The sequence below is a fragment of the Cherax quadricarinatus genome, chromosome 16, assembly GCF_038502225.1.
Source record: "Cherax quadricarinatus isolate ZL_2023a chromosome 16, ASM3850222v1, whole genome shotgun sequence".
Taxonomy (NCBI): domain Eukaryota; kingdom Metazoa; phylum Arthropoda; class Malacostraca; order Decapoda; family Parastacidae; genus Cherax; species Cherax quadricarinatus.
Genome location: NC_091307.1, coordinates 22909776 through 22931471, shown reverse-complemented (window position 1 = coordinate 22931471; position 21696 = coordinate 22909776). Strand labels below are relative to the sequence as shown.

The 21696-nt window shown below is 40.6% G+C and overlaps 1 protein-coding gene across 7 annotated transcripts in view; it reads right to left on the bottom strand.

Moving 5' to 3' along the window:
* The window catches only part of LOC128688903 (kinesin-like protein KIF12), a gene marked incomplete at its 5' end in the record, with an annotated part of 103620 nt that overhangs the window by 20543 nt on the left and 61381 nt on the right, over nucleotides 1–21696 (bottom strand). For 6 of the 7 annotated variants that reach the window (XM_070085460.1, XM_070085464.1, XM_070085462.1 and 3 more), the window contains 3 exon segments: nucleotides 12958–13067; nucleotides 20526–20687; nucleotides 20799–20920. In XM_070085460.1, coding sequence (XP_069941561.1) covers nucleotides 12958–13067; nucleotides 20526–20687; nucleotides 20799–20920 — 394 coding nt within the window. 7 annotated transcript variants of the gene reach the window in all.

The window sequence follows — 21696 nt, the reverse complement described above, 5'->3', positions numbered from 1 at the left end:
CAAACCACAAATAGGCGAATGAACTTGCGCTGCAATGGTGCTGTGACAGTTGCCAGCTGCTGATGACGAAGTCGTCATACGTAGGCCTTAAATCCCTATTTTGGAGATCCTTCACCCGTGATGTTTATAACCATATATTCTCATACAACCCGCTTCCTCACGCGATTTCACTCTTCACTGTGTGTGTGTGTGTGTAGTGTGTGTGTAGTGTGTGTGTGTGTGTGTAGTGTGTGTAGTGTGTGTGTGTAGTGTGTGTGTGTGTGTGTGTGTGTGTGTGTGTGTGTGTGTGTGTGTGTGTGTGTGTGTGTGTGTGTGTGTGTGTGTGTGTGTGTGTGTAGTGTGTGTGTGTGTAGTGTGTGTGTGTGTGTGTAGTGTGTGTGTGTGTAGTGTGTGTGTGTGTGTGTGTATGTGTGTGTGTGTGTGTGTGTGTGTGTGTGTAGTGTGTGTGTGTGTGTGTGTGTGTAGTGTGTGTGTGTGTGTGTGTGTGTGTGTGGTGTGTGTATAGTGTGTAGTGTGTGTGTATAGTGTGTAGTGTGTGTGTTAGTTGTGTGTGTGTGTGTGTGTGTGTGTGTGTGTGTGTGTGTGTGTGTGTGTGTGTGTTAGTGTGTGTGTGTTAGTGTGTGTGTGTGTGTGTGTGTGTGTGTGTGTGTGTGTGTGTTAGTGTGTTAGTGTGTGTGTGTGTGTAGTGTGTGTGTGTAGTGTGTGTGTGTAGTGTGTGTAGTGTGTGTGTGTAGTGTGTGTGTGGTGTGTGTGTGTGTGTAGTGTGTGTGTGTAGTGTGTGTAGTGTGTGTAGTGTGTGTAGTGTGTGTGTGTAGTGTGTGTGTGTAGTGTGTGTGTGTAGTGTGTGTGTGTAGTGTGTGTGTAGTGTGTGTGTAGTGTGTGTGTAGTGTATAGTGTGTGTATAGTGTGTGTATAGTGTGTGTATAGTGTGTGTAGTGTGTATAGTGTGTGTATAGTGTGTGTATAGTGTGTGTATAGTGTGTGTATAGTGTGTAGTGTGTGTAGTGTGTACGTACTCACCTAGTTGAGGTTGCGGGGGTCGAGTCCGAGCTCCTGGCCCCGCCTGTTCACTGATCGCTACTAGGTCACTCTCTCTGAACCGTGAGCTTCATCATACCTCTGCTTAAAGCTATGTATGGATCCTGCCTCCACTACATCGCTTCCCAAACTATTCCACTTACTGACTACTCTGTGGCTGAAGAAATACTTCCTAACATCCCCGTGATTCATCTGTGTCTTCAACTTCCAACTGTGTCCCCTTGTTACTGTGTCCAATCTCTGGAACATCCTGTCTTTGTCCACCTTGTCAATTCCTCTCAGTATTTTGTATGTCGTTATCATGTCCCCCCTATCTCTCCTGTCCTCCAGTGTCGTCAGGTTGATTTCCCTTAACCTCTCCTCGTAGGACATACCTCTTAGCTCTGGGACTAGTCTTGTTGCAAACCTTTGCACTTTCTCTAGTTTCTTTACATGCTTGGCTAGGTGTGAGTTCCAAACTGGTACCGCATACTCCAATATGGGCCTAACGTACACGGTGTACAGGGTCCTGAACGATTCCTTATTAAGATGTCGGAATGCTGTTCTGAGGTTTGCTAGGCGCCCATATGCTGCAGCAGTTATTTGATTGATGTGCACTTCAGGAGATGTGCCTGGTGTTATACTCACCCCAAGATCTTTTTCCTTTAGTGAGGTTTGTAGTCTCTGGCCCCCTAGTCTGTACTCTGTCTGCGGTCTTCTTTGCCCTTCCCAATCTTCATGACTTTGCACTTGGTGGGATTGAACTCCAGGAGCCAATTGCTGGACCAGGTCTGCAGCCTGTCCAGATCCCTTTGTAGTTCTGCCTGGTCTTCGATCGAGTGAATTCTTCTCATCAACTTCACGTTATCTGCAAACAGGGACACCTCCGAGTCTATTCCTTCCGTCATGTCATTCACAAATACCAGAAACAGCACTGGTCCTAGGACTGACCCCTGTGGGACCCCGCTGGTCACAGGTGCCCACTCTGACACCTCGCCACGTACCATGACTCGCTGCTGTCTTCCTGACAAGTATTCCCTGATCCATTGTAGTGCCTTCCCTGTTATCCCTGCTTGGTCCTCCAGTTTTTGCACCAATCTCTTGTGTGGAACTGTGTCAAACGCCTTCTTGCAGTCCAAGAATATGCAATCCACCCACCCCTCTCTTTGTCTTACTGCTGTCACCATATCATAGAACTCCAGTAGGTTCGTGACACAGGATTTCCCGTCCCTGAAACCATGTTGGCTTCTGTTGTTGAGATCATTCCTTTCTAGGCGTTCCACCACTCTTCTCCTGATAATCTTCTCCATGATTTTGCATACTATACATGTCAGTGACACTGGTCTGTAGTTTCATGCTTCATGTCTGTCTCCTTTTTTAAAGATTGGGACTACATTTGCTGTCTTCCATGCCTCAGGCAATCTCCCTGTTTCAATAGATTATTGAATATTGTTGTTAGGGGTACACATAGCGCCTCTGCTGTGTGTGTGTATAGTGTGTGTGTGTATAGTGTGTGTGTGTGTGTGTGTGTGTGTGCGTGTGTGTGTGTGTGTGTAGTGTGTGTGTGTAGTGTGTGTGTGTAGTGTGTGTGTGTAGTGTGTGTGTGTAGTGTGTGTGTGTAGTGTGTGTGTGTAGTGTGTGTGTGTAGTGTGTGTGTGTAGTGTGTGTGTGTAGTGTGTGTGTGTGTGTGTGTGTGAGTGTGTGTGTGTGTGTGTGTGAGTGTGTGTAGTGTGTGAGTGTGTGTGTGTGTGTAGTGTGTGAGTGTGTAGTGTGTGTGTAGTGTATGTGTAGTGTGTGTGTAGTGTGTGTATGTGTAGTGTGTGTATGTGTAGTGTGTGTATGTGTAGTGTGTGTATGTGTAGTGTGTGTATGTGTAGTGTGTGTGTGTAGTGTGTGTGTGTAGTGTGTGTGTGTAGTGTGTGTGTGTGTGTGTAGTGTGTGTGTGTAGTGTGTGTGTGTGTGTGTGTGTGTGTGTGTAGTGTGTGTGTGTGTGTGTGCAGTTTGTGTGTGTGTGTGTGTGTGTGTGTAGTGTGTGTGTGTGTGTGTGTGTGTAGTGTGTGTGTAGTGTGTGTGTGTGTAGTGTGTGTGTGTGTAGTGTGTGTGTGTGTAGTGTGTGTGTGTGTAGTGTGTGTGTGTGTAGTGTGTGTGTAGTGTGTGTGTAGTGTGTGTGTGTGTGTGTGTGTAGTGTGTGTGTAGTGTGTGTGTAGTGTGTGTGTGTGTGTGTGTGTGTGTGTACCTAATTGTGGTTGCAGGGGTCGAGACTCAGCTCCTGGCCCTGCTTCTTCACTGACCACTACTAGGTCCTCCCTCTCCCTTCTCCATGAGCTTTATCATTCCTCGTCTTAAAATTATGTATAGTTCCTGCCTCCACTACATCGCTTGCCAGACTATTCCACTTCCTAACTACTCTATGACTGAAGAAATACTTCCTAACATCCCTTGTGTGTCTGTGCGTGTGGTGTGTGTGTGTGTGTCTTGTGTGTGTGGTGTGTGTGTGTGTGTGTGTGACCCAACAATTAATATTTGCACTAATAACTCGTAGTTGTGACCAGGTGTAGACGTGTGAATTGCTCATTACTCTATAATTTGTTCACGATTGTAGCCATGTATAAACATAAGTAACTAACTTTACTTACAGGTTTCATTACCTTTGTACCTAGTCAGCTATCAAAACTTTGGGGGCCCAGTCCCTGGACCCATTATGTACCTCTGCAATCTGTAAATACCTTTGTAACTTGTCATGATTGTGACCAGATCTAACTTGCTCATCTTATTATTTGCAGATGACACTACATACGTCTTTTCCCACCCAAACACAATCATACTAGCAAACACAGTCAATGCTGAATTACAGAAAATATCTGCCTGGATGATGACTAACAAACTTACCCTGAACACTGATAAAACCTATTTCATTCAGTTTGGAAACAAAGCTGCAAATGATCCAATTAACATAACGCTAAATGGATCATCAGCCACAAGACTCAAGAGGGAAAATTCCTAGGTATCCACCTTGACAGTAGCCTTAAGTTCCGGACACACATACAACAAATCACCAAGAAAATCTCCAAGACTGTAGGCATACTATCAAAGATAAGGTACTACGTTCCACAATCAGCTCTCCTGGCACTATACCATTCACTCATATACCCTTATCTTACATGTGGAATTTGTGCATGGGGATCAACAACATCCAATCACCTAAAACTCCTAATAACCCAGCAAAAGGCAGCAGTAAGAATGATAACAAATTCCCACTCCCGCCAGCATACTCCACCAATTTTCAAAAGTCTGAATCTGCTCACCATTAAGAACATCCATACTTATTCATGTGCCTACTACATACACAGAACAATACACACAAATATAAACCCCCCACTCAAACTTCTCACCAACCTAAGCAGGACACATGACCACAAGACAAAGATCTCCTTTTGATATACCTCGTGTCCATATCACACTGTATAAAAACTATGCACATAAAGGGCCCCAAAATATGGAATTCATTACCAGAAGATATTAAAGTAACCCAGTCTGAAAATCAATTTAATTAAGACTTCTCAAAAGCCACTTAATCACCCTAGACTAAATGCTAAATACTCAGTACACACTTACTCACCTATGTACTCCCACATCATAACTGAAACAATCACATTGAACCTTTTATCCATTGTTGACAGGAATATAATTGAATCATTGTTTTCACAAAAAGCATTTTAGAATATAAATATATCTTTGTATTATACAAATTTTGATTCATTTATAATTAATATTCTACTGCACAACTATGAAATAATTACTATCCTACTGCACAACTATGAAATAATTACTATCCTACTGCACAACTATGATATAATCCTTAGTATTAAGTAGACTAAGTCAATAATGTTAAGTTGGCCCATAATGCCTAGGCATAATAGAGGCTCTCTTTGCGTTGCAACCCACTATTGTAAATACAAAATCTCAATATATAAATATATAAATAAATAAGTATCAAAACTTTGGAGCCCAATCCCTGGACCCATTATGTACCTCTGTAATCTTTTGACTACTGCCCACAGGATGGGTATGGGGTGCATGATAAACACTAAACTGCTTACAACCTCTTCCTTGGCTAAGGGAACTGACAAACCATGTACAGACTTTCTGATGCACCCAACCCTACCTTCTGCTCCACACAGTGCCACCATAAAATGAAATGAGGGCCAAGTTGAAAATAAAGGCCAAATGATCAAGGTATTGCAATTTAGACAGATCAAACTGGCTATTTTATGGTGGACTGAAGCTGGCAAGAAACCAGTTAAAATGAAAGTGAATCCCGTTATACTAGTATATACTTGAGTTCATGCAGGTGCATTTTCTTAAATATGTATTAATTTAATGACAGTACTAGTAAAATTCCCAAGAGTTATATAAAAAAAAACTGGGGTGTGAGAAAGTCATTAAGCTACTTTTCAATAACATTCTATAGCTAATACTCTTTTTACATTATTTTCTTAAATATAGTTTTAATGATATTCCCCTCAAGGAAGGTTCCTTGATGTTGGTAAAGGGCTCTTGATCTAGGGAACTGGATCTCTGCTCTAGTTCCCTGAATTAAGCCTGAATACTTTCCACAACCCCCCCCCCACAGGCGCTGCATAATCCTACGGGTTTAGCGTTCGTCCTTGATTATATTAATAATTTAATGATAATACAGTGTTGAAATTCATAAGAATGTTGAAATATAGAAAAGCTCCTGCAGTCTGGGAAATTTTAAGCCTATTTTCAAAAATATTCTCTGGCTGCTTGAGATTTAGTGCTGCGAATGTCAGGCGTAGAAGTTGTGAGGCTGCATTTTCTTAGCTATTCCTCTAATGACACTCATATTAAATTCATAAGAAAGTAGTATAACCCAAAATTTACAACATTTTCTTAAATAACTTCAATACTGTGGGATGTCTGAATGAGCGTGGTTGTAGTACAAATGATAAGAAATGATTGTGGATGTTATGAGTGAAAAGAAGCTGGATGTCCTGGCTGAAGGGGTTAGGAGAGTTTCAGTGGGGAGAAATAAATGGGATTAGGTCAGGGGTTTCTAATGGAGTTAGAGCTATGGAAGGAGTAGCAATAATGTTGAAGGATAAATTATGGCAGGAGAAGAAGGAATATAAATGTATAAATTCAAGGATTATGTGGAGCAAAATAAGGGTTGGATATGAAAAGTGGGTTATAGTACAGTGTAATTGTTTATGCACCTGGAGAAGAGAGAAGTGCAGAGGAGAGAAATTTTGGGATATGTTGAGTGAGTGCATGGGAAGCTTTGAACCAAGAGTATGTATTTGTGGTTGGGGATCTCGATGCTAAAGTAGGTAAAAATGTTGTAGAGGGAGTAGTAGGTAAATTTGGGGTGCCATGGGTAAATGAAATGGGGAGCCTTTAATTGAACTATGTCTACAAAGAGGTTTGGTAGTAAGTAATATACATTTTATGAAAAAGAGGATAATTAAGGATACATGATATGATATAGAATGAAATGAAAGTAGTTAGATTATGTATTGGTGGATAAAAGGTTGATGGGTAGGCTTCAGGATGTACATGTTTATAGAGGGGCAACAGATATATCAGATAATTATCTAGTTGTAGCTACAGTTAGAGTAAGAGGTAGATGGGACAAAAGGAAAATGGCAAGAAAGGTGAAAGTTTATAAACTATGGAAGGAGAAAGCAAGAGTGAGATATAAGCAACTATGCGCAGAAAGGTGGGCTAGTGAAAGTAGGGTAGTGGGGAGTTGAAGAAGGGTGGGATAGTTTTAAAAATGCAGTCTTAGAATGTGGGGCAGAAATTTGTGGCTATAGGAGGGTGGGTGCAGGAGGAAAGAGGAGCGATTGGTGGAATGACGAGGTAAAGGGTGTGATAAAAGAGAAAAAGGTAGCTTATGAGAGGTTTTTACAAAGAAGTGACATAAGAAGGGCAGAGTATATGGAAAGTAAAAGAAAAGTGAAAAGTGGTGAGAGTGCAAAAAGAGAGCAAATGGTAGAGTGGGAGAGGCACTGTGAAGAAATTCTGCAGATAACAAAAAAAATTTGGAGCGAGATAGTTATACCAACGCTCTTGTATGGGTGTGAGGCATGGGTTGTGAATGTTGTAACCAGGAAAAGGCTGGAGACAGTGGAGATGTCATGACTGAGGCCAATGTGTGGTGTGAATATAATGCAGAGAATTCATAGTTTGGAGGTCAGGAGAAGGTGTGGGATTACCAAAACTATTATTCAGAGGGCTGAGGAGGGGTTACTGAGATGGTTTGGACATGTAGAAAGGGTGGAATGAAATAGAATGACCTCAAGAGTGTATAAATCTGTAGTGGAGGGAAGGTGGGGTAGGGGTCGGCCTAGGAAAGGTTGGAGGGAGGGGGCACAGGAAGTTTTGTGTGTGAGGGGCTTGGACTTCTGGCAAGCATGCATAAGCATGTTAGATAGGAGCAGATGAAGACCAATGGTTTTAGGACTTGACATGCTGTTGGAAACCGGCAGGCCAGACTTTATTCCTGGAGATGGGAAGTACAGTGCCAGCACACTGAAGGAGGGGTGTTAATGTTGCAGTTTTATAACTGTAGTGTAAGCATGCCTCTGGGAAGACAGTGATGGAGTGAATGATGATGGAAGTTTGTCTCTTTCAGGCCACAAAAGCCTTGGTAGGAAATGACCGATGTGTTAATAAAAAAAAAAAAACAAGAAAGCCTAGGGAAAGAATGGATTTGTCAGTTAAAAACAGAGTAGGGGAGTTAGTAGATGGGGAACTGAAGGTATTGGGTAGATGGCTGGAATATTTTGGGGAACTTTTAAATGTTGATGAAGTAAGGGAGGCAGTAATTTCATGCACTGGCCAGGGAGGTATAACATCTTTTAGGAGTGAAGAAAAGCAGGATGTGAGTGTGGGAGAGGTGCACGAGGCATTAGGTAGAATGAAAGGGGGTAAAGCACCTGGAACTGATGGGATGACAGAAATGTTAAAAGCAGGGGGAGATACAGTGTTGGAGTGGTTGGTATTTTTGTTTAATAAATGTATGAAAGAGGGGAAGGTACCTAAGGATTGGCAGAGATCGTGTATAATTCATTTACATAAAGGGAAGGGGGACAAAAGAGATTGTAAAAATTATAGGGGAATAAGTTTACTGAGTATACCAGGTATAGTGTATACTAGGGTTATTAATGAAAGAATTAGAGGTAAAACAGAGAGCAGGATTGCAAATAAACAAGGAGGCTTTAGAATGGGTAGGGGATGTGTAGATCGTATTTACATCGAAGCACATATGTGAACAGTATTTAGATAAAAGTAGGGAAGTTTTCATTACATTTATGGATTTAAATAAAGGCATATGATAAAGTGGATAGGGGAACAATGTGGCATATGAGGATAGTAAGGCTCAAGTTAGGGTGTGTCGGAGAGAGGCAGATTACCTCTCAGTGAAAGTAGGTCTTAGACAGGGATGTGTAATGTCACCATGGTTTTTTAACATATTTATAGATGGGGTTGTAAAAGAAGTAAATGCTAGGGTGTTGGGGAGAGGGGTGGGATTAAATTATGGGGAATCAAATACAAAATGGGAGTTGACAGTTACTTTTTTGCTGATGATTCTGCGATTTCGGGGGATTCTAAAGAAAAGTTGCAAAGGTTAGTGGACGAGTTTGGGAGGGTGTGTAAAGGTAGAAAGTTGAAAGTGAATATAAATAAGAGTAAGGTGATGAAGGTATCAAACGATTTAGATAAAGGAAAATTGGATATCACATTGGAGGGAGTCTGGAAGAAGTGAATGTTTTCACATATTTGGGAGTCGACTTATCAGCAGATGGGTTTATGAAGGATGAGGTATAACACAGAATTGGGGAAGGAAAAAAAGATGAGTGGTGTATTAAGGTATCTGTGGAGACAAAGAACGTTATCCATGGAGGTAAAGAAGGGCATGTACAAGAGTATAGTGGTACCTACACAATTATATGGGTGTGAAGCATGGGTTGTAAATGTTACAGCAAGGAGGCAGCTGGAGGCAGTGGAGATGTCGTGTCTAAGGGCAATGTGTGGTGTAAATATTATGCAGAGAATTTGTAGTGTGGAAATTAGGAGGTGTGAAGTTGCTAAAAGTATTAGTCAGAGGGCTGAAGAGGGATTGTTGAGGTGCTTTGGTCATTTAGAGAGAATGGAACAAAGTAGAATGACTTGGATAGCGTCTAAATCTGGTGGGGAAGGAAGGAGACGTAGGGGTCGTCCCTGAAAGGTTGGAGGAAGGGGGGGGGGTAAAGGAGGTTTTGTGGGCGAGAGGCTAGGACTTCCAGCAAGCATGCGTTAGCATGTTTGATAGGAGTGAATGGAGATGAATGGTTTTTGGAACCTGATGAGCTGTTGGAGTGTGAGCAGGGTAATGTTTAGTGAAGGGATTCAGAGAAACTGGTTAACCGGACTTGAGTCCTGGAAATGAGAAGCACAATGCCTGCACTTTAAAGGAGGGGTTTAGGATATTGGCAGTTTGGAGGGACGTCTAAACTGTCGTATCCAAGCGCCTCTGCAAAGACAGTGATCATGTATGGGTAATGGTGAAAGTGTTGAATGATGATGAAAGTTTTTTTTTTTTTCTTTCTTTTTGGGTCTTTTTCTTTATGGGTGAACCTGCTTCGGTGGGAAACGGCAGATGTGTTAAAAAAAAAAAAATTAATACTGAAATTTTATAAATCTTTATCATAGAAGTTTTAGGGTATTAATGGTTAGAAGACAGGAAAAATAACCACATTTCACCTCAAGTCGTTATGCCAAGAAGCTGCCCAACAACTGATAACTAATCTCCCTAATTGTTTTTTTTTAATTTTGTGTGAGGACTGAGCTGTGCTATTCATTCCCTGAATACATGCCTTTTTGTGCATATGTGGCAGTGTTGGTGCTGGTGAAGTGGTGATGGTGCTAGTGTAGTGCTGTTGGTGGTAGCGATAAAAAGTCAATATGTATATTATCATTGAATATTTCGACATTTCATAATAGTTGGAGATATTTTATGACATACATACAGTGGTACCTTGGTATACGTCCACTTTAGAATAAGTCCAACTTGGTATATGTCCTGTTTTGATGCAAAAATGTTTGCTTGGTATACGACCTTTGTTTGGAATACAACTCACGTGCTAGAATTTGTATGGATCAAAATGAGTCACGACAATGAGCACTACCCTTGTTTACCCCTCTCTCAAGACAAAGCCATGACTGCCCACTAGCATCAGTATGCCCATTGCTACCATTTAGTGGACAACCCGTGCTGTAACTGTGAATTTTCACGTGATTTTATGTTTTTTCATATAAATTTTTAGTAAATTCATTAACCATTAACCAGGTCCATGGGTCTGGATGCGAGTGATGGTGATGTAGAGGAGTTAGTGGAGGGGCACAGGGAAAAGCTGACCACTGAGGAGGTGCAGGAACTTGAGGAGGAGGAGGAGGAGGAGCACAAGACTAAGATGGAATAACTTTCTTCAGGCTCGGAAGAGGAGAGAGAGGAAGCCCCTACTTCATTAATCAAGGAAATATTTGCTAAATGGATGGATGCCAAAAACTATGCAGAGAAGTACCACATCAACAAAGCCCAAACAAGCCATAATAGCACTGTCTAGAATGACCAGACAATGCCACATTTCCGAAACATCCTGAAAAGAAGGCAGAAACAAAGTTCTTTGGACAGATTTTTAGTAAAGGTCAAACCTGGTGAGCTTCAACCAGGTCCAAATAGGTAAAAAAGAGATAGAAAAGAGGTGACGACTTTCCTTCCAAACAATAACATTTCCTCCTCCTCCCTTCTCAGCACTATCCTAGTAGGCACTCGACTCTTTTCAGCAAAGTAAAGCGAGGTTAAATTTGTATCGACAGTGGAACCTCAAATATCGAACTTAATCCATTCCAGGAGCTAGTTCTAAATTCGAAAAGTTTGAAAAGCGAAGCAGTATTTCCCACAAGAAATAATGGAAATACAATTAATCCGTTACAGAAACCCAAAAATATTCACAAAAAAAAAAAATACATTTTATAGAGATTACTTATAGTTTTCCATACACACAACAAATATAGTGTACAATTATGTATTAATAAATTTAAATAAACATATAAAATAACATTTTTACTTATCTTTATTGAAGATTGGTGATGGCATCTGGAAGATAGGGAAGAGGAGAGAGGGAGTTGGGGTTAGTGCTTCGAAGGGGAATCCCCCTCCATAAGGAGGGGTCTTTTTTTGGTTAGGATATTAACACTTTTCGCAACATCAGCTTCCTTGATTTGTTCTTTCTTTGCCAGGATAGAAGCGATGTTCGACTCGTTTTTCCCATATGTCCTGGCAAGCTCAACAAGTTTCACACCACTCTCATACTTCTGTATTATTTCCTTCTTTACATCTATGGTGTTTCTCACTTTCTTTACCACAGGGGTACCACTAGCAAGTTTCTTTGGACCCATGGTAGCTTATTTCACAGTCCCACAACCACTAAACACAATGAATTAATCGTAAAATGTTTGAACGAGAGCGCAGGTTAGTGTTCACTCAAGCATCAACAAAGCCAGACTGGCTCAAGGTGCCTGTGTGGGGATGCGGACAGAGTGGCTGGTGAACAGGTCCGGTACCCGGCGGTTCAAAAACAGGGGAGAGTTCAATAATAGGGACGAAGTTGGTTCGAAAAAAGCGGTCGATTTTCGAAAAGTTCGATAAGCGATATTTTCGAAATTTGAGGTTCCACTGTATTACATTAATTCTTTTGTATTTATGTATGTATTTTAGTATTAAGCAGTGTTTTAATTACTTATTTTAGTATTAAGAAGTGTTTAAATTATTTTATACAACCCCATCAATGTATAATACGCCAATAACAAGAGGATTTTTTTTTCATGGGAACGGATTAATCGTTTTCCCTATATTTCTTATGGAAAAGTTGTTTTGGTATACGTCCTGTTTGGTATAAGTCCAAGGTCCTGGAACAGATTAAGGATGTATACCGAGGTACCACTGTACATCAATTTTTAGCTAAAATATATACATAATTACACATTTAATCTAAAATGATGACACTTCCATAAAAATGTAGCTGTAATATAAAAATTACATAAGGCACTGGGATCTGTTTTTTCAGGTATATAGTATATTGCGCATCTCCAATAATAATAATAATAATAATATCTATTTCTACAAGTACATGTACAAGGTATACAGGCCTAGCTGACATCAATGACATACAGTACTACTATATAGAAAGCCCCTTATTATGCAGAGTATTTTGGACAAACTAGGTCAATTTTGTCCCATGATGCAACCCACACAAGTTGAGTAACACCCAGGTACCTATTTTACTGATGGGTGAACAGGGGACAGCAGGTGTCTTATGGAAACACATCATAATGTTTTCCAGCTGTACCGGCGATCAATTCCCGGACCTCAGTGTGTGCAAGCCGAGTGCGCTAGCAATCGAGCTACGAGACCCCTATATAATAGGACCTATATAACAGAGCACCTATATAATAGGAAATTAATTTTTTAACAAATTCATTTAACAGACTAATTTTCGTGGCATGCATCACTGTGATTAAGCGTGGATTACCTGTGCTGTATATGATTACTAAGCTATGTTAAACACATCATGAAAAATACAGTAGATACAAAGAGATCTAGGTAGTAATTAAAAAAATGATTTCAGCTAGTTAGTACAACAAAATGTATGGCAAGGCTCAGCAACTTTAAATACAGTATACAGATCTAAGCAAGGATGTAATATGCTGTACTTTAAATCAAGTGCTATTTTAGTAAAGCACTGTAAAGAGAGGCAAGAGTGAGCATGGCGAGAGCAGCAAGTGTCTTCTGTGTTGGACAGACAAGCTACCTGGCAGGCAACAGCACGGTGGGCAGGTACATGGATCAAGGCAGCTACGATGACCGCATACCTTTCGGTTTACGATCTGTACCTCTTGCAGCAGGACCACGGGGGATATCGCCCCGTCCTCCACCCTTCTGCCGTGGCACCGACTTTGAGCGAGCCTTACCTCGACCTCCACTGCAACATGCCATGGTCAGCAAACCATGCTTGCCATAAAAGGTGACTCCGCCACATAACAAGACTTAAGTATTACTGGACTATATACAAGTTCAGTATTATGACCACATCAAAAGGCTGAATGCTAAATCTTGCTTTATATGGAATCACTTTAAATGACAAAGAATGGATTAAAATATTTTTTGGTAAAATTTATGCAGCACCCTTAATCATAAAGGAAATACTGTATAGATAAACTACTTTACAACATTATTACATGCAAATCTATCGGAAATGTCTACCTATACTACAATAAGTAGGCTAGCCAATGCCAGAACTGGAAGGTTTTATGGGTACGAGTAACTGTTTTCTTACTGAGAATTCTTGTACACCTCATCCTTGATTTGCAGAACTTGTTGTAAGTGCATTCCTTTTCAGAAATGAAAGATAAGAAGGGCTGGTGCCACTTTCAAAGAGTTAATAAATAATTTAAAAGATAGCATGAATGCACTAGAGTATACATTGCTTAGGAAGTGCTGGTGTTCTAATCAACTGCTTCAGATTGATTGTACAATGCAGGACTTTAGTGAAAAGACAGATGTTAATAAAGATTATTAATGCTGTTTTGGCAGATGCAAAAGCATTAAGCAACAAAGAATGGTGTGGAACATCTACCTGTTTACCTATCAGATGAACTAAAAAAAATTTCATAATGAATTTCAGCAAAAACTAATAAAAACCTGTGCTTTATGCATTTTCCCTGATACAATTTCTTATTTAACTTCTTAAACTGCTATTAAACTTTTATGATCAAGTTATAACTTATATGTACCTTATTTTGTTAAATTTTAATTATATTTTCAACTATTATTACATCATTAATTCCTTATTTGCCTTTTAATCCTCTTGAACTTAAGTTTCAATTTAGCATTAACATTTAATGCAAGGTCTTTCACTAAATGCTCAATTTTCACCAAAATTTGTATTACAGTACTATGTAATTTTTATATTTTAGTGTGTACTACATTATGTACTAGTCCAATATATTTTTACAGCACTAACATTAGTCCTAAAGCTATCTGATAATCTCCTTGGTCAATACAGCTCATTATCAATTATGTAAATTGCAGATGTGTGAAGTGTGAGATGCAATTCTTTACATTTGCTGGCTTGACATAATATTTGATCCATAAGCATGTTTACTTTTGTAAATCAAAATAGACTGATTAGACTAATATACAGTGGCACCTCTACTATTCACCACTTTAACCTGCAAGCCTTAAATATCAATGTTTGTGGTGAAGATAATAGTATCTTAGATGGACACATATTAATAAAAATTTCAGCGCTTTGTCAGCAGTGTGCAGCGCACCTTGCTACAAATACATACTCACACTGCCACCTAACACAGCATACATATTCTTTAGTTCTTTAGCTTTTACTGACAAGTACAATCTGTTGTGCTTATGAGCTCTGAGAGTTTCATAAGTCAATAGAAACTTAGCCTTAACTAGATCATGAATATAGTTTTGATTTCAGGTTGTTAAAGGAACCTGGTACTGTATATCAACAATGTATGACTAAAACACTCATGCAACACCAAAATATTTTATTAGGAAATTTTACTTTACTCCTGGGAACTTTGTCAATAAAAGACGTGAGAGATTATCAGTATATACAGGGAAGACAAGTCAGGTGCAGGAGACATCTGGTCAATGATGTGTTGGTCAGGTTACCTGAAACTGGTGTCTTGTTGTGGTAGATCAGATTGGCCAACATGTTTGAAATATTGATATTAATGTTTTTCTGTGCTACAGCATCAGAAATGGAGATAAATGTTGCCCTGAAGTAGCATCTTTTCTGAAGATAGAATTTTCTGATACTGAGCGTGGCTTCTCTATCACTTCATCGGATGGCCATGCAAACTATAGTAAACCAAGCATATGTTGTTCATGTCATCTTGGCTACAGGTACATTCATGTTGTCCGAGTCACTGATCCAGACATTTCATCACAGCCCTCACACCAGATTTCTGCTTTTGACATTTGTGTCCCATATACATAAGATATGATCAGAGTATTTTAGATGGGTTTGATTTATGGTACCCTGTTATTTAGAGAAGTACCGGCAAGTAGACTTTTGAGCCTCTGTGGAGCACTATCAATACCTAATGTGATAGGTCTAAATGGGATACTAGGCACGTGGGTTTTGGATTACCAGGAAGAAGGTACAATATAGTATTGTAGCTTCTTGCCCTGATATACATGTATCTTATATTTTATGACAACCACATGGACTGACATAAGTGAGAGAGACAGGAAGAAGTCTGAAATACTATCTTGGACATAAATACACATAAGAAAGACGTATGCGCAACAGTTATGTATCTCCATTCTGAAACGTTTTGTCTACACTGTAGGTTTCTTCAGTTGAATACAGAGGAAGAAGCGGAAGCAGTAGGGATGTACAGATGATGTAATCAGTCCATCACCCTTGAAAATGTAGTTATGAGGTGGCCAGTCCCTCAGCTTGGAGAAGAATTCAGCTCCATAGTTTCTAATATTCAAACAGCCCCTCCATGCCTGTAAGTTACTTGGAGCAATACATGGCTATAGATGCCAATGCTACTGACCTGTCATTTCAACCACCCAAATAATTACAATTGTGTTGTGAATTTTAGAATCTGGAAAACTTGTGCATTTGCTGTGGGGTCATTGGATGAGAGGACGCATAATTAGTGCAGTCTTGACTTCCTTCTTCCTTGCCCACCAATCTACTCTTTCCACCACCTGGCTATCCTCCCAACCATCACACCCTCCTCATTATGCTAGACAGGTAATAAGTTGCATCTGATTTTGGACAGTCATAACAGCCAACACATAAGATGACATGATAGAGGAAAACTTTCTTCTGATTAGCCCCAAAGGGTCATTAATTCAAGCAGTGTGGCTTATTCTGTTGGGTCCCTTTGGTTTTTCTCAGAGTGAGACTCTCAACCACCAACTAACACTCTTAGGAACAGTATCTGTTTACTGATTGTTAAACATGGTCAGCAGGTGTTAGGAAACTTACCCATACATGTTGCTTCACCTAGGGATTGAACTTGGGTCCCTTCAATTAAGAGATGAATGCACTACCACTTCACTATGATTTTCACTATAGTACGTACATAATTAGTGTACTTATGCAAGAAAATTTTTTTTTAGTTAAATTCATTACTACTGGTTGTTCAACATTGTGTGTTGGTCAGGGTGGTTTCTGATATCCACCAATATCAACCACTATATGTACTACATTAGAGCCCTACACTACATTACATGGTAAGGAATAGACATCTGCTTATAGTAGAGGCTCCACTGTATAATTGTTGTGTGAAACTTTTTAGCTACACTATATTGTCTACTGCTTATTGTTTTTAGACTAATACCCCCGGATCTACAGAACAAAACAAAATATATACTGAAGTAAGTGTATCGGTACACTTCAATAAACTACATATTTTTATCAAGAATCCCTTTCCTAAATGCTCTCAAAATACATAATACATTTTATGCTAATACTATATAAATGAAGCAGGAACAGCAGGACTTCTTTCTTCTTTCAATGCACCGGCCTTATCCCACCGAGGCAAGGTGGTGAAAAGGAAAAATGAAAGCTTCTAATTTTAAATTTAGTAATACAGTGGACCCTCATTTTTTGTAATCATTGGAATTCGTAATTTTTGCAAACTGTAATGTTTTTTCGTCAAAATATTGACTCGCGAATTGTCTTTTGACTTTCAAATACGTAGTCATTCATCCCAGACGCGTACGAGCGGCCCCACACTATTCACAGTGTGTGCCATTGTTGATCAACAAGTGAGCACAATCCCACGTGTTCATGTGATACATTTCGTAATATTCCATTCGTTTTAGTGCTTGCAACTGGTAAATAAGCCACCATGGGCCCAAAGAAAGCTTCTAGTGCCAGCCCTTTGGTAAAGGTGAGAAACACGATAGAATTCAAGAAAGACAGTATTACAAAATATGAAAGTGGAGTACGTGTGGCAGAACTTGCCAGGATGTATGGGAAACCCCATACAACCATTGCTTCCATCATGGCCAAGAAAAAGGAAATCAGGGAAGCTATTGTTGCAAAAGGGATAAATATGCTCACAAAAATGAGATTACAAGTAGTACTTGAAGATGTTGAGAAGTTATTGTTGGTGTGGATCAATGAGAAACAATTAGGAGGAGATAGTGTTATGCAGTCGATAACTTGTGAAAAGGCAAGGCAGTTGCATGATAATCTCAAAGAAAATGCCTGCAATGAGTGCTGACGTTAGTGAAATTTAAGGCCAGCAAAGGCTGGTTTGAGAGATTTAAGAAGCATAGTGGCATACACAGTGTGGTAAGGCATGATGAAGCTGCCAGTTCTGATAAATAATGTGGCTGAAAAATGTGTGAATTTAAGGGGTACATAGAGGCTGAAGAATTCTAACCCCAAGAAGTGTTCAGTTGTGACAAAACAGGCCTCTTTTGGAAGAAAATGCTGAAGAGGACCTACATCACACACGAGAAAAAGGCACTGCCAGAACACAAGCCTATGAAAGACAGGCTGACTTTTGTTCTGTAGTAATGCTAGTGGGGATTTCAAAGTGAAGCCTTTACTGGTGTATCACTCTGAAAATCCCAGTGTTCAAGAAACACAGTGTCGCCAAGAGTAACTCGTGTGTGATGTGGAAGGCTAACAGTAAGGCATGGGTCATGAGGGACATTTTCCTTGATTGGTTCAAGAAAGTGTTTGGCCCCAGTGTGAAGAAATACCTCCTGGAAAATAAACTGGCACTCAAGTGCCTTCTGGTAATGGACAATGCACCTGCTCATCCTCCAGACTTGGATGAAAAAATGGAGGAGTTTCACTTCATCACAGTGAAGTTCTTGCCCCCTAATACCACTCCTCTCATCCAGCCCATGCACTAGCAGACCATTTCAAACTTCAAAAAACTCTACACCAAAGCAATGTTTCACAGGTGCTTTGATGTGACCTCAGACACTCAGTTGACCCTAAGAGAGTTCTGGAAAGATCACTTCAATATCCTCCATTGTGTAAAGTAGAAGGACACCTGCTAAGGCACCTGCCACTGCCGTGCCTCGTTGTGCTCCGTGTTTTCCCGTGTTTTCATGGTCTCTCTTATGTGCCAGAACTTTAATTTGTGCCAGCGATCTTATACAATACATCCCTCTAGCACTTGGAACCAATCTTGGGAAGAAAATAGTACATACAGAGTCATAAAGGAGAATTAGTGTGCAATACCTAGCCGAGTATACTCCCAGAGGATAATGAGAACCTTCAAAACTAGGGAGGCCAAGCCCATGATGACACTCTTCACGTCACTTGTTCTATCTAGGCTGGAATATTGCTGCACACTAACAGCACCTTTCAAGGCAGGTGAAATTGTTGACCTAGAAAATGTACAGAGAACCTTCACGGCGCGCATAACGGAGATAAAACACCTAAATTACGGGGAGCGCTTGAGGTTCCTGAACCTGTACTCCCTGGAATGCAGGTGGGAGAGATACATGATTATATACACCTGGAAAATCCTAGAGGGACTAGTACCGAACTTGTACACAAAAATCACTCACAACAAAAGCAAAAGACTTGGAAGACGATGCAACATCCCCCCAATGAAAAGCAGGGGTGTCACTAGCACGTTAAGAGACAATACAATAAGTGTCAGGGGCCCCGAGACTGTTCAACTGCCTCCCAGCATACATAAGGGGGATTACCAATAGACCCCTGGCTGTCTTCAAGCAGGCACTGGACAAGCACCTAAAGTTGGTACCTGACCAGCTGGGCTGTGGCTCGGACGTTGGATTGCGTGCAGCCAGCAGTAACAGCCTGGTTGATCAGGCTCTGATCCACCAGGATGCATTGATCCCCGGAACTCTCTCCAGGTAAACTCCAGGTAAGTGCAACTAATGTGATATTTTTATAGTGGCAACGTTTCGCTCTCCAGGAGCTTTGTCAAGCCATTATGGCTTGACAAAGCTCCTGGAGAGCGAAACGTTGTGTCCTTTTACTTTACATACTGTCGGTAATTCTACCAACATTATTACATCCTCCATTGCATAAACCTTATAGGTAAGGACTTTGAACTCTGCTTGGAGAAAACTGTGGCCAGATTGTGTCCTAGAGAGGGATTTTGAAGGGTTTGGGGCTGACCCTGAGAACCTTATGCCAGTTGTGGAATCTATTGTGGCATTGGGGAATTCTATGGGGTTGGATGTGAGTGGCGAGGATGTGGAAGAGTTGATGGAGGACTACAATGAAGAGCTAACCACTGAAGAGCTGCAAGAGCTTCATCTCTAGCAGCAACAGACCACAGCTTAGGAAATTGCTTCAGAGGAGGAGGGAGAGAGATGGAAGGTGCCTTCAGAGATTAAGATTTGTGCAATGTGGAGTAGGATGGAAAGATTTGTGGAGGAACATCACCCTGACAAAGCTCTTGCAAGCTGCGTCGGCAACATGTACAATGACAATGTCTTGTCCCATTTTAGGGAAATTTTAGAGATGCCAGAAACAGAGCTCTCTGGACAGATATTTAGTGCCACAGGTGTGCAGTGACTCAAGCTGGTCCTAGTGGCATTAAAACACAAAGAAAGGGAAGTAACCCTGGAAAAGGACTTGGTATCTGAAGTCTTTATGGAAGGAAATTCCCCTTCCAAACAGTAATTCCTCCATCGTCTCCCCTCCTCCCATCTTCCATACACTAAGACGAATCTTCAGTAAAGGTAAGTGTCATGTTATTATTGTTTTATTCTTCATTTCTCATTGTTTTCTGTGTATATGCATCTATATTTCATGTAAAAAAATTGTTTTAATACTTTTGGGCTGTCTGGAACGGATCAATTGGATTTACATGATTTCTTATGGGAAAATGGTTTCGCAAATTGTCAATTTCTCCATTAATCACACTCTCTGGAATGGATTAATTACAAAAAAACGAGGGTCCACTGTATATACAAGTGAAGGGGTTACTAGCCCCTTGTTTCCGGCATTTTAGCTGTCTCTTACGATATGCATGGATTACAGAGGAAGAACTCTATTCCACTTCCCCATGGAGATGAGAGGAAATAAACCAGAACAAGAACAAGAACTAGTAAGAAAATAGAAGAAAACACAGAGGGGTGTTTATATATATTCTTGTACATGCAAGTGTAGTGTGACCTAAGTGTAAGTAGAAGTAGCAGGACATACCTGAAATCTTGCAAGTTTATGAGACAGAAAGAAGACACCAGCAATCCTACCATCATGTAAAAAATTACAGGCTTCCATTTTACACTCACTTGGCAGGATGGTAGTACCTCCCTGGGCGGTTGCTACCAACCTACTACCCACAACAACAGGATTACCTACAATATTTACTACATGCTGTGGTACTACCTATTTGGCAGTGTTTTCATCAAAATTGTGACAGTGGCTCAGTAAGCATACCTTTTACCAGCAGCAACTCCCGGTGATATACTCTTGCTTTTGAGTGGTGCCCTCCTTGTAAGTATGAACTCAGACTCATTCCTTCCATCAGAAGTGTTGAGCCTCCCTCCGTTGCTCTTTCCACTGTTGGTTGACCCTCCTGATCCTGACAAGTCTGTCATGCTGCAGGCAGTGAAATATATTTACTGTAGAAGAATAAAAAGGCAGAGTACAGTGACTGCAACATCTCGCAGTTAAATATATTTGATAATGCAACTCCACTCGTCATGCTACCTTTTGCCAATACGTCTTTTCTCAAGCTCCTTGTTGATAGAGTCTGGTAGATGATGAGGACGCTGTGGAGACTCTTGTGGTGCTGTGTTATCACTTCTCCTACTTGTAGCTGAACCAGTATCCTGAAAAACGTAAATTTGTTATACAGGGTGTCCACAATAACACTCCCTGATATCAAACAGGTACAACATGCAACTTTATTGTCATAATCTTTCACAGTTAGTAGCTTCAGATGCAGGATTTTATACAGTTTCATGTAGTATAGGGTAAGATTAAAGGCACTCAATGTGCACTCCTCTGGTTGCTCTGCAAACATCAATGCGATAGTTCAGCTCGGTCCAGATGCACTGCAGCATACAGTGGACCCCCGCATAACGATGGCATCGCATAGCGATTTTTCCGCATAACGATTACTTTTATCGCAAAATTTTTGCCCCGCATACCGATTAAAAACCCGCATACCGATTTTCGTCCGAGACGCGTCCAATGTGCCCTCAGCCAGCCTCACATGTGCCGCTCCGTCCCATTGTTTACCAGCCAGCCTCCGCGGTAACATCCAAGCATACACTCGGAATATTTCGTATTATTACAGTATTTTCGGTGCTGTTTCTGGAAAATAAGTGACCATGGGCCCCAAGAAAGCTTCTAGTGCCAACCCTGTGGTAAAAAGGGTGAGAATTAGTATGGAAATTAAGAAAGATTTTGAAGGGTTTGGGGCTAACCCTGAGAAGCCTATGCCAGTTGTGGAATCCATTGTGCCTACTTCAAAGATTAAGGAAATGTGTGCAGAGTGGGTTGAACTGCAAACCTTTATAGATGAAAATCACCCTGACACAGCTGTTGCAAGCCGTGCTTGTGACTATTTCAATGACAATGTTATGGCCCATTTTAGGAAAGT